The sequence below is a fragment of the Dysidea avara genome, chromosome 8 (assembly GCF_963678975.1).
Source record: "Dysidea avara chromosome 8, odDysAvar1.4, whole genome shotgun sequence".
Classification (NCBI taxonomy): domain Eukaryota; kingdom Metazoa; phylum Porifera; class Demospongiae; order Dictyoceratida; family Dysideidae; genus Dysidea; species Dysidea avara.
Genome location: NC_089279.1, coordinates 1,018,800 through 1,033,143, shown reverse-complemented (window position 1 = coordinate 1,033,143; position 14,344 = coordinate 1,018,800). Strand labels below are relative to the sequence as shown.

Below are 14,344 nucleotides of genomic sequence, written 5' to 3'. Positions count from 1 at the left end.
CCATGAAAATCCAATGAAAAAAAAAGTTCAATCTTTGAAAAACAAAGTTTTCATTGGGTGGTCCCAATGAAATTTTATTTTCATAGCATTTTAATTGGGAAAATTAATGAAAAATTACCACTGAGAACTCTGTGAAATGCTGTTCATTGGTAACTTTTCATTAATTTGTCTATTAATACGCTACCGTGTATACAAGCAAGGGGTTCTAATACTTTAACCAGCTGCACAAGTTCAGTATATGGTTGTGACCTGACCCTTTTGTATAGCAAGTATTGCCAAACTCCTCAAATCATAAACTGTATAAAAACGTATGGCCATGTCAATTGTCCCACCTTTTTGTACAACATATATACAAATTTTTGAGGTATGTAATTTTCACAGATTGGAATTTCAGGATTTTGTGATTTAATTTCTTGGATTACTTGTGCTATCTGATATTTAGTAGTCATGGTAATCATTAATTTTTGAGGATGAAAAATTTACAGACGAATATGGAACTATGAATCTGCGAAAATTATGTCCCATCATGGGCCCAAGTGATTTGCCTGATATGTACACCTCAGCCCAAGGGCCATCAGGCCTGAGGGCATGGGTGTACATATCAGGCAAATCACAAGGGCACATGATACAACTGATATGTACCATACAGGCTAATAGCATGCTGTGGTGGGCGACTAATCACCCAAGCCAATACGAGGCAACCAGCTGGATTTATTATATAGATAGTCTTGTACAATTCGATTATGGGTCAGCAGCAAGTAGTAACATTGCAGTAAAGTTTGTTAACAAAAACAGGTAAATCCTATGGATATCACGGAAACACTCAAATTAGCAATTTTACAAGTGTTTTGAAGTTGCTACAACGCTTACACCCTGTTTACAAAGTTATCTAAACATCCAGAAGGGTAAGCTTTGCTGTAGAGTGGTTACCTCATAATATACAAAAAGTGGGCGCGGTACGTAATCAAACACACAGACATGCACTTGTAAATTATCCACGACACTAGTTCTCACCTGAAACTTCCGTTTGCCAACTCATAGGGTGGTAAGGGTGTCTGTCTGAGTATTGTAGGATGCAGTCGGGTACATGCTTTTCATCACTTGAGCAATAATAAACTCCCACAATCGAATGCTGCCAGGATTCTTATAAAAACAAACAACATTACCTCATCAGATATCAATGCCACGGTACATTTAAGTTAAATGTACCATGGCAAGCCAGGGTTTATGAGATATGTACCCTGAAATTTTCCTTTGAAATTAGATGGTTTCATGGTACATATACTTACTTACAAACTCTTGAGAAAGAACAAGCCCTGTTTCCAATGCATGTAACTGCTGTTCACCTACCAAATATATCTTTTGGAAATCCCTAGGGTTTGCCTTACTTGGGATAAGTGAAGTATTGTTATGGTGTACTATTGAAGTGTATATGTCATCAATTGATGATGTGATGCTGTTAGGTGGAAAGAATCAAAGAGAGGGTGGAGGAGAAGGAAGGAATACCATCACCTCAACAGAGATTGATATTTAGCGGGAAACAAATGTAACCTAATATTAGCAAAGGGTATGACATGAGTTGGAATATTGCAGTTTCACTGATAAGACTCTGACTAGCCTATGGTGGGATAGTAGCTATTTCACCAGTCCTACAGGCTGTAGATCATATATTATAGGAATCCAATTTGCTTGTGTTCTGTGTATCCATTCATAAAACTCTTGTTCAATATTATAGACAATTTTCATGACACTTGTGCTAGCTAGCACAGCTTTGGAAAGAGTAGGTTTGCAACAGTTGGCTAATCACCATTTAACATCACACTACAGACCGAAACCATTGTATCTTTCAAAAAAAAAAAAAACCTAATTTTAACCTTATTTCTGGCACTGATCATTTGCTACACTATGATCAGGTGCTGATACTTAGTGAAGTATTTAGGTTATGCAAGGGGCGTTCCCGCATTACGTGAATGTGACGACAACGGTGTGTAAAAATTCTTGGAAGACATTTTGAGTGGAGTCGCGATGTCTGTGCAGTATTCGAAGAACTGAAAAAAGAGCAAGCTAAAAGAAGGTATGAAGAAAAGCTGAAGTCGTGCGGATGTTTAAAGGATCCTTATTGTTATCTAGAAAGTAAGAGAAGTGTCACCAATACGATAGAATGGACGGAATGGCCTGATGTCACTTATGCCAAAGTGTACGACTACTTAATACTCACTGTGAGCTTCTACACCTGTGACCAGCTCAAAGCAAAGAAGAGTTTAGATGGCTACAATTCTTTTGTAAATGGTTGGGTAAATGGTGTCACAGTTTTGAAAGTTGATAACAGCAGTATTAACTACTTGTTCCTGTCAACTGTTAAGCATTCACAGAGTGTATCTTTACCTTCTTTACGAGTATGGGTGATCACTAAATCAGATGGAGAGGTAATCACTGCACATTGCACCTGCATGGCAGGGCTGGATGAGGTGTGTTCACATGTAGCTGCAGTACTGTTTGCTGCTGAAGCTAACTCGTTGACTAAATTGCAGTTCAGTTCAACGTCACTGCCATGTTCATGGCTACCTCCAACATTTCGTTCTGTTAATTTTTCAGAAATTATTGGCATTGATTTTTCAACACCGCAGCATAAAAGGAAACTATCAACCATTGGAAAATCCTGCAGCTTCTGGGGGGTTACACCCCCAGACCCCCCCCCCCCCCCCCCCCCTGAAATTCTACTTTATATTACAGCCATACAACAATAGTCATGCTGTTCCCTACTTGGCCCCCCCTGTAGGTCAGGTCTAGAATCGCCACTGGGCTACACTAGAAAGTGTTAGGTTGTAGGAGCTGGTCCGTTTACATGTCTGCTTTTTTCTAATCCGTTTAGTCACGTCCTTAACACTCCAATACAATTAGCCACTACTCACTTTTCACAATCTGTTGTATCTTTCTCAAACACAGTTCAGTTAAACTGAGTACTCCACCCAAATCAGTCAGAGACAGGTCAGACACTGCCAATACACTATCTTCATCTTCAAACAGGTTACAAATTGGTCTGAATAACTCATCTCTCCTTTTCTGTGCCTTTCGTTTCTCCTTCTTTGACTGAGCTGCTTTCTTCCTCATTGCTTCTGGTGGCCCCACCCTGCTAGTTGGTGATAACTGGTGGACGTGTCATCAGGGCTGAGGGGAGATTCTGGAGCTGAATAAACCCCTTCTCCGCTATTGGTCAAATCTTGTTCTAATATCTGTGTATCGTCAACTTGATTCTTCTCTCGTTTCTTTTTCTCCTTCCCTCATCTCACCAAATTCCCAGGATATCATCCTCCTGCGTCCTCCTGTAACTGATTGGAGCAAGCAGATCTGATGCCGCGCGCCCTTTTCCTCATTAGTGGGCGGTGCCAGGCAAGACCATGCGGCGGAGGGTGGGCATGGCTGCATGGCGTGGCGTAGTGTTCATTTTTAGGGTGTGTGGTTAACCCATTGTGTGAAAATAATGGCAGGGTTGGTGTGTGCTAGTAGACACAGAATGTCCAGGGCGTTCGTCTTGTGTTCTCGAGTGTGTTCAGCGCACCAACAGATTAGAGGATTGCGACATTACAACTCTGAAGACGGTGGATCCTCGGGCAAATCGCTCACATTGTCCACCATGAATCAAAATGTCAGAAACATGCGCTATGAAGTGAGAGGCGGAGTTGCCCAAAGAGCAGATGAGATCGAAGAGGTAAGAAGTACAGGAGAGAAATTTGTGTGAAGCCATACATTTAACAATGTACTAACTGTTATGCACAGGGGCCTCCTGTCCGGGGGTTTTGCTGTTTCTATGCTGGCGGTCCATGCGGTGTTTTTGTAGGTCTGTAGGTTTAGCTGCTTTTTCTTTTTTCTGCTTTTTGTCATTTATAAATTAAATTAGGTTTAACTTCTAGCTAGAGATCGAGGAGTATGAGAGTGCCATTAGGGCCGAAATTAGTCTCGCGGCGCCCAACCCTAAAAAAGTGGGTCTGGTGAAACTGTGTACAAAAAGTTTGAGCTCTGGAATGTTTATTAGATGACGTTTTACCTGTTACGTAAGTGCACTGTTTACGTCACAACATCCATTCAACCAGATCCGCTTACAGCAACACCAAACTAATAGCGCTACATTATTTATTCAACATTAATACGAACCCAACAGAATTGTATGGCTGTTTTCTCAATGAGTTTAAGCGGCAGAGTCACCGGATGTAATTAACCGTAAGCTGCAAATCTTTTGAAATGTATGCATTACATAATCAATTTGAAATGGAGCGATCTGATTGGAGCTTCCAACATTCCGGCAGCGCCAGACTTTTGTATACAGTTTCACCAGACCCACTTTTAGGGTTGGGCGCCGCGAGACTAGGCTGGAATAAAAAAAAATTATATATATATGTACTAACTGTTATGCACCTATCAATAAATATTCATAATCTATTATATCCCCTTATGGACAACAGTGAGAGATAGTGGGAATTTGACTTCCAAAATCAAATACCCCACCCTTGAGGTGGTAAACTATCAGGAGGTACATATAACCTCTAACACGAGGGGTCCGGAGAAATCTCGTACGCTGTTGTAGAAATTAAATCAAGCCTGTAACCTTGTGTTTTTCTGTAAATTAGATAGCTTTTTCCCGTAAACTATAATTTATGTGGGCAGAAATTAGTACAAATCAACTTGGAAATCAGGAAATCTTGTATGCAATTTTCAAAGTTTCAGACCCGTCGCTGTAAGGTCAATAGTCAAGCTAGTACATTTGGTGATTTATCAGATCAAATCTCCGGGGACAGGAGTGGTGGGGTTTAACAACTTGTATTATCATGTATCCCTTACCCACTGTGTGTTTTCACTGATACCTGCTGAAGTGGCCTTGTTAGAGAAGTCGATCACGTGGCTCGCCCCTTTACAAAAAGAAAAGGTATGGCAAAATACAGATACTAAATCATTTCTACTGCATAGCCACTTAATGCATGAAATGATACGGGATCTGTATTTCACCAGTGTCTTACTTTTTTGTGAAGGCACCTGATTCTATAAGATCATGGACAAGGTGTCAAGATGTCCTGATTATCAAGGTGTCCTTATTAGTAAGGTGTCCTGATTTCAGGGATCATGAATAAGCATATAAAGGGTCCACAATCGTATCCTTTATGAAAATGGTTCCAGTGTAGTCTTATTATCAATAATACAATGGTTTCTTCATAGATATTAAAGAAACCATTCTCAAAGGTGATAAAGGCTAATATTGGTAATCCTCATGCCATGGGTCAGGTACCCATAACATTCTTCAGACAGGTAAGGTATTAGTGTGATGTGTGTTGCTATAGTAACAGCAATATCGGCAGGTGTTAGCATTATGTGCTGATCCAGACCTGATTGAACATGCCCCATACCCCAGTGACGTGAAGGAGAGAGCTAGACATATTCTAGAGAATTGTTTAAGTGGACACGGAATTGGTGAGTGTATCACACTGCTGGGGATGAGGGACAGAAAGACTGTGTGGAAAATGTCCCATTGAAATAGAGTAAAATGTTCCAATCAAAACGAATTGTGTTCTGCCAAATGTTAGATTAATGTCATTTCTAGTACCATAATCAGATAGTTGACTGGTGAGGACCATTGGGTAGAGTTGTGATGTAACTACTATTTGGGGACAGTTTGTGGCTACATTAGTTGGAGACCTGTTTGCTAAATTGTCTATTATGACATCAGTACAATCCTATATCTCTACCATTAGCACATATTTATCGAATCACGCATTGTGGTTGTTGGCGGTATTAAATATTCATCGAATTACATTTAGTAGATGTTGGTGGTGTTGACATTGTATATATATATTTGGCAGGTGGTCAGGTTGTTTCATCACGTGATCCGGTGCACGTGATCCCCTCTCAGCGCAGGTCAGTGACAGGCGAGTAGCTGCTATTACATTTTTCGAGCCTTTGTTGTAATCTGTATGGCTCAATGTAGGATTTTTGGCCCCTGCAGCTAACTCGAGCCTATCTGAGTGAGAGTTCCATAGCCCAAAGAAAGCCCATAATGGGGTAGCAGGGGTTCTATTAAGTAGCTAGTTGGAGTAATTTAAACCTTGCCAAAATGATCATCTTGTTTGAGCTTGGTTTTCCTGTCGCCCAAATGAGGTCTTGTCGCCCTTGATAGGCGCTGTTAAGCGTTAGCACGTGTGCCTGCCTGTTCATGGCTACCTGGCCACCTCCATGTGAACCGTGCTAGCAGCGCGGTTAGGAGCTGCAAACAGCTACTGGTTGTTGATACTGGCCGGCATAGAAAGGAACATGTTTCAAAATGTTTAGTGAGTGATGTTGTATCAGTGCCACACCCTGATCTGGCAAGCAGTCAGCTGTCAGACTACGGCAGCTTCATTGATACTTGGCTACATGACACTACAGTATAGTACCGTGGCCTTTGTTTGATTGAAGTTTTTTTTTGGTCATAGTTTTGACTTATGAATTATGCTAAGACTGCTATTGGTGTGCCACCAGCTAGCATGTTGCCAAGTTGGCAGTATTGGTAGCGGTAGTTATAACTTGTTAATCTATAATATACGTGTGTATGCAAGTGCATTTTAGTGGCTGCACGGCCTGTTGGATTTTAGCATTGTAGTCACGTGCTGACCTAGCTGATGTGCAGCTGCACTATGTCCCCAGCTCACAGTGCAGTCGTAGTGAGTAATATTGGCTCACCTACTTGTGCACTCTTGACACAATCATAATTGATGTGTTCCCCGTATCCAGAGAGTTGAGACACAGCTCAGTCTGACGTGTCTATGTGTCACTAATCTGATACTGCTTAGAGCAATCTCACATCTCTATTCATAGTGTAGGCATCTGTGTTAAACGTGCCTGGTGTGATTTCGATAAGACCAGTGTGTGATACAGCTGGCATGTGGTAATGATAGAATAGCTTAGTACGACTTTGTCTAGTTGCCTGAAGTAGTGCTACCAGATCAATGAGTCCTCACTCACTTGCTTTGTCACCATAGCTGTTGGCACTAGGCCTTTATGATTAGTGTGGGTGAAGAGGAGTCTTAGAGTACATGGCTGTACATGCTAGGCATGTAAAATTTTGCAGAGACCAAAGCCCAACCTCGTGTGATTGCTATGAAACTGTAATGTGCAATTGTACTACACTACTGACATAGCTGTCTCACCCACTGTGACTGATACTGAGTAATAGTGATGGAATCAGGTGATAAAGCTCATGACTGTCCTGTGCTGTTAATATCTGTAAGATGGTGCAGGTACTAATAATACAACTGATATGTAGCCTCGATCATGAGATGGTCAGGAGTATCAAAATAGTCCTATCCAAGCATGGCTGTTACATCTGCAACTAATGCATCAGGTGTTTTCAGTATGTAACTGTGTTGTTGAAATTCCTGACACTTCCACTGCACATGATTGCCTCAAGTGTTAGCAATATATCTTATGTGTGGGTGTAGAGTCATGGCACAGCCAGGTGTCACATCTACTACAATTGATGCAGTCAGATGTAACAATATAACTGGTATATAACTGCACAGTGCTAGTAGTGTAGCTGTCGTGTCCACTGAAGTTGGTGCAGTCAGGTGATGATGTGTGGCTGCGCTGGTGATGTTTTCTGCTACCTCCATTGTAATTGATATAGTCCGATGCTAACAGTATATACTGTACAGTGCTACTGGTGTAGCTGTCCTGTCCACTGTAGCTGATCGTGATGCAGTTAGGTGATGATATAGCTGTTGTGTGGCTGCACTGCTGATGTTTCTGTCACCTCCGCTGTGACATGTTTCTGTGCTAACAATATAGCTGATGTGGCTGTGGCTACAGTGTATGGTAATAATGTATAGCAGTACTATGGCTGTCTCATTTAATTCTATTTTTACCACTGATGTAGTTGGAAGCTAACAATATAATGACTGTACAGTGTTGTTGACGTAGCAATCACCTCAACTACAGCTGATGCATGCAATGTAGCTGTTGTGTAAATGTGTGATGACAAGAGGTCACGTTCACTGTGATTGATGGTCAGGTAGCTGATGTGTAACTGTACTGTGATACCAACATAGCTATCACATTAATTTTACTAGACTTGATGTACCCAGGTACTCTTTCTTGACTGAAGAGTACTACCAGCAGTGTCACGTTTACTGCAGTCAGGAGTTACCTGCATTGCTCAAGTGTGACTGTACTGAGTTACCAGAGTATCTGTCCCGTATTTACTGTGATAATTATTGATGCAGTCAGGCACATGTATAGTTGATGTGCGACTGCAATGTATAGTTGCTCTATTTAGTGCAGCAGGTACTGCCGATCGACATTGCTGATGTGTGACTATTAGCCACCAACTTGCATGTCACTTTCTTCTTTTTTTTTTTTTTTTTTTTTTTTTTTTTTTTTTTTTTTGCGGTTGATATCGTCAGGTGTTACTCGTATTACAAATGCTACTGGTGTAGCTCATGTTTGGGTGCTACTGACACAACTCATGTTACAAGTGCTACCGACATAGCTCATGATTATGTTTGTGCATCGTTCATGTTTGAGGGCTACCAGTGTAGCCCATGTTTGAGTGCTACAGATGCAGCCCACGTTTACTGATGTAGCTCATGCTTGAGTGCTAATGACATAGCTCATGTTCGAGTATTACTGGCGTAGCTCGTGTGTGAGTGCTACTGACATCAATCATGTTTGAGTGCTGCTAACTTACCTCATCTGAGTGTTACTGACATTGCTCATGTATGGCTGCTACTAACGTAGCTCATGTCTGGGTGCTACTGATGTAGCTCATGTTTGAGTGCTACTAACTTACCTCATTTGAGTGCTACAGACATATATAGCTCATGTCTGGGTGCTATTGACTTAGCTCCTGTCTGGGTACTGCCAATATAGCTCATGTCTGAGTGCTACCAACATAGTTCATGTTTGAGTATTAGCAAAGTAGCTCATGTACTGACGTTGAGCATGTTTGAGTGCTACCAACATGGCTCATGATCATATCTGAATAATGCTAATGGTACAGCTAATGTTTGAGTGCTATTGACATAGCCCGTATTCGAGTGCTATCCCGACATAATATTATATAGATCATGTTTGAGTGCTACCAGCATAGCTCTGTCTGAGTGCTACTGATGTAGCTCATGTTACCAGCTTACCTCTTTTGAGTGCTACTAACATAGCTCGTGTCTGAAATTGAGTACTACTAATGTTCATAGCTCATGTTTGCGTGCTACTGATGTAGCTCATGTTTGAGTGCTACTGACGTAATTCATGTTTGAGTGTTACCGACATAGCTCATGTGTGAGTGCTAACGACGTATAATTCAGTTTGAGTGCTACTGACATAGCTCATGTTTAAGTGCTACCGACACAGCTCATACTGTAAGATGAAGCTCATGATTGAGTACCAACTTACCTTATGTGTGCTAGCAACATAGCTCATTACTGGGTACTATAGTAGCTCATCTGGTTACTAGTGATGTAGCTCATGTCTGGGTGTTACTAACATATTGAGCGCTACTGATTTAACTTGGGTTTGGGTACTAGCAACGTATATGTACATAACTCATGTTTGAGTGCTACTGACATAGCTCATGTTTGCGGCATAGCTAGTGTTTGACTGAGTGTTACCAACATGACTCACGTTGTGATATGTAGATCATGTTTGAGTACCAACTTACCTCATTTGAGTGCTACTAATATAGCTCGTGTCTGGCTACTACTGATGTAGCTCATGTCTGAGTGCTATTGACGGCTCATGTCTGGGTGTTAATGACACAATTGAGTACTACCGATGTAACTTGAGTTTGAGTACTACTGACGACCTAGCTCATGTTTGAGTACTATTGACCTGGCTCCTGTGTGAGTGCCGCTGATGTAGCTCCTGTGTGAGTGCTACCAACATGGGTCACATTGTGAGATGTAGCTCATGCTTGAGTACCAACTTACCGCATTTGAGTTCCACTAATGTAGCTCATGTCTGGGTGCTACTGACAGCTCATGTTTGGGTGTTAATGACATATTAAGTGCTACTGACAGCTCATGTCTGGGTGTTAATGACATATTGAGTGCTACCGATGTAACTTGGGCTTGAGTACTGCTGACATAGCTCATGTATGAGTGATGTAGCTCATGTGTGCGTGCTACCAGTGTGGCTCGTGATCACATTGTGAGATGTAGCTCATGTGTCAGTACCAACTTACCTCATTTGAGTGCTACTAACTTAGCTCATGTATGGCTACAACTAATGTAGCACATGTCTGAGTGCTACTGACAGCTCATGTGTGGGTATTAATGACATACTGAGTGCTACTGACAGCTCATGTCTGGGTGTTAATGACATACTGCGTGCTACCGATGTAACTCAGGTTTGAGTACTATTGACGTAGCTCATGTTTGAGTACTATTGACATAGCTCGTGTTTGAGTACTATTGACATAGCTCCTGTGTGAGTACTACCAATGTAGCTCATGGGCGAGTGCTACTGACGTCACTGATGTTTGAGTACTACCAATGTAGCTTGTGGGTGAGTGCTACTGACGTAGCTGATGTTTGAGTGCTACCGACGTAGTTGTGTTTAAGTGCTACTGATGTAGCTGATATTTTGAGTGCTACCGATGTAGCTGATGTTTGAGTACTACTGACATAGCTGATGTATGAGTGCTACCGAAGTAGCTGATGTTTGAGTGCTACCGATGTAGTTGATGTTTAAGTGCTACTGGTGTAGCTGATGTTTGAGTGCTACCAACATAGCTGTTTTGAGTGCTACTGACGTAGGTGATGTTTGAGTGCTACTGACGTAGGTGATGTTTGAGTGCTACCGATGTAGGTGATGTTTGAGTGCTACCGATGTAGGTGATGTTTGAGTGCTACTGACGTAGGTGATGTTTGAGTGCTACCGACGTAGGTGATGTTTGAGTGCTACCGATGTAGGTGATGTTTGAGTGCTACCGACGTAGGTGATGTTTGAGTGCTACCGATGTAGGTGATGTTTGAGTGCTACTGACGTAGCTGATGTATGAGTGCTGCCGAAGTAGCTGATGTTTGAGTGCTACCGATGTAGTTGATGTTTAAGTGCGAGTGCTACCGACGTAGTTGATGTTTGTTTGAGTGCTACCGACGTAGTTGATGTTTGTTTGAGTGCTACCGAAGTAGATGATGTTTGAGTGCTACCGATGTAGGTGATGTTTGAGTGCTACTGACGTAGCTGATGTATGAGTGCTACCGAAGTAGCTGATGTTTGAGTGCTACCGATGTAGTTGATGTTTAAGTGCTACCGGTGTAGCTGATGTTTGAGTGCTACCGACGTAGGTGATGTTTGAGTGCTACCGACGTAGGTGATGTTTGAGTGCTACCGACGTAGGTGATGTTTGAGTGCTACCGACGTAGGTGATGTTTGAGTGCTACCGACGTAGGTGATGTTTGAGTGCTACCGACGTAGGTGATGTTTGAGTGCTACCGACGTAGGTGATGTTTGAGTGCTACCGACGTAGGTGATGTTTGAGTGCTACCGACGTAGGTGATGTTTGAGTGCTACCGACGTAGGTGATGTTTGAGTGCTACCGACGTAGGTGATGTTTGAGTGCTACCGACGTAGGTGATGTTTGAGTGCTACCGACGTAGGTGATGTTTGAGTGCTACCGACGTAGGTGATGTTTGAGTGCTACCGATGTAGGTGATGTTTGTTTGAGTGCTACCGACGTAGTTGATGTTTGTTTGAGTGCTACCGACGTATGTTTGAGTGCTACCGAAGTAGATGATGTTTGTTTGAGTGCTACCGACGTAGGTGATGTTTGTTTGAGTGCTACCGACGTAGGTGATGTTTGAGTGTTACCGACGTAGATGATGTGTAAGTGCTACCGCTGTAGCTGATGTCTGAGTACTACCAACGTAGCTGATGTTTTCAGTGCTACCGATGTAGCTGATGTTTGAGTGCTACTGACATAGCTGATGTATGAGTGCTACCAATGTAGCTCATGTTGAGTGCTACTGATGTAGCTGCCCATTTACCTGTCCCCAACTGAACCAGGCCTAGCTATCATCCCCCCTCCTAGGGGCTAGACTTAAAATGTGGAATCCATCCAGTTAAATTTGTGCTAAACTAATCCATTAATTCCTTTTAAAAGAAAACCCAGCAACCTTACCCTAAAAGGCCAGGTACCGTCTACGCTTACTCCAGGATTTACTATATTTCACTTCCTTCCGTGTGAAGGGAGGAGAGTGGGTAACTGGCCCTGACTGGTTTGTGGGGACTTCTGGTGGTAAGTGATAACTCACCCGGTGAGACGATAATGGAGAATTTACTGATAGAATCAGTTATGTTGATCTGTGTGTGCCAGCACGGCTAGAGCGCTATTGATCAAACTAGTACCGGAAACTTGCTTGAAGTTCTTCATGGTCACAATCTGACGGTTACCACTGTGGTTCGCGGGGTAACAGTAGAAGTTGATACTCTACTAGTCATCAGGATATCGTTCCGTTTGAGGTAGAAATGAGATGTCATTGTTCTCCGTCTCGCACTTTTACGCACGACGAGTTGAAGTTCGATCACACGAGCCAACAAATGGAGCCTTCTGCATCACGTGTGTGATTGGCTGGAGGCGTGCGTGATTCTTTTGTGCTAACGACGGTTAAGCTATTAACCTCCATTTAGTATGTGTTGACATGGTAACCATATCACTTAGTGTATATTATTGTTCTGGTGATGTGTTATTACCAGAAATGACATCATAAAAGATGTGATGTAGTTATTCATTACTATGGTGATAATTAATCCACAAAATGTTAATATCTTACTGACCCACTAATTGCAGGATGGTATCACCTGGATAATTGTAACATGTTCAAATGTAGTCAGTGTAAGGTCATCATTATGATGAACTATGTCATAACCTAATGATGACTATATCTCACTACAGGTGCCTACACTGGCTCAGTTGGTGTGGTCGAGTTCAGGAAAGATGTAGCAAGGTTTATTGAGGAGAGAGATGGCTACCCTGCTGACTACGAGAATATCTATCTCACTAATGGAGCCAGTGATGGGATAAGGGTGTGTGTATGTATAGTGTAAGAGAGAGAGTGTGTGTGTGTGTGTGTGTGTGTGTGTGTGTGTGTGTGTGTGTGTGTGTGCATACATGCCTAGTATTATTGTGATGTTGTGTGTAGCCTTGCTATTGTTTCATTTGAGGACAGGATCTGCTACACATTAGGTTGTCTGTACATTTCCTCAACTTCTGTGGTGGCTGTTGATTGGTCCAACTTCATCACAGTATACTTGTTAACAAGTGATACCCTGTGGGGCTATAAGTTGAGTATGGTGTTGATAGGATGACAGAAGATAAAGTTCACACTCCTTTTTATATTAAGAACCTTGATTTGATGAATCAGTAATGAATCCGTGAGAATTCATCAACTTTTATATAACTAAGGCTCAATAAGTGAGTGTTATGTTGGGGTGTTGTATTCCCCAATGGGTTCTATGTGACCTATTGTATGGCTTTTTTGTAACTACAAAACTTTATAACAAACACTGAAACATTCTGTGATGAAATAAACAAGAGATTTGTATTCATACACATCATCTCATTGTATACCATATTTCTCAATGATGTCACCAAATCATCTAGTGTAGCTATAATGACATATTGATTGAAGTACTGAAAATTTACTATGACATTGTTGATACTCTTCTTAGCGGCCATCTGTTCATAAGGCCACCTCTATTAATAAATCTCTTTGGCCTCTGGGAAAATCCTAAACAACACTTCCAGTTGCTATATTGTTAGTTTTAGCCCTGTATCACCTGAATCACTAACCTTTGTTACAAGTTTCTTAGATAGAATCCCATTCGTTGGCGAACTTCTTTGGAGACTATCACCCTCGTCCGGGGACCTGAGCAGCCATGGAACTTTCCACCTTGACAATTTTACACAGTTGTAGAAAATCATACATGACTGCTTAGCATATGGGGCTATTTAAAAAAACTATCTGCCATCTTACTAGGCATGACGTGGCAAATCCGTTAAGCTTTATTTAAAGCCCCATGTACTAAACTATGTGGAATATATGTGGTAAATGTTTCAAAGAAGAATTATGCACATAGATCCTCTTGATATCGACGGCTTTTACTTCCTTCCCCTTTTCCCAATCACCAAAATTTATATATCAATTAACAGCTTATTCATCAAGGAGTCCATTAAACGTTATCCCATCTCCATTCATTGTAGTATGTGCATATTACGGAGGTTTGTACACGACCATTGTTTGTTGTTGTTTTTTTTGAGCCAGCATTCTGGGTTAAAGGGTTAAGGTCAACTTAATTCCCCATGTGGAGCATTTATACACTACTA

The 14,344-nt window shown here is 41.7% G+C and overlaps 1 protein-coding gene across 1 annotated transcript in view; it reads left to right on the top strand.

Annotated features, from left to right (window-relative positions):
* Positions 1-3,418: 3,418 nt before the first annotated feature.
* The window catches only part of LOC136265145 (alanine aminotransferase 1-like), a 30,648-nt gene continuing 19,722 nt past the window's right edge, over positions 3,419-14,344 (top strand). Inside the window, exons 1-4 of the mRNA XM_066059953.1 lie at positions 3,419-3,709; positions 5,209-5,298; positions 5,349-5,460; positions 12,914-13,044. Of these exons, the coding sequence (XP_065916025.1) occupies positions 3,482-3,709; positions 5,209-5,298; positions 5,349-5,460; positions 12,914-13,044 (561 nt within the window). The 5' untranslated portion in view covers positions 3,419-3,481. The remainder of the gene's footprint in view (positions 3,710-5,208; positions 5,299-5,348; positions 5,461-12,913; positions 13,045-14,344) is intronic.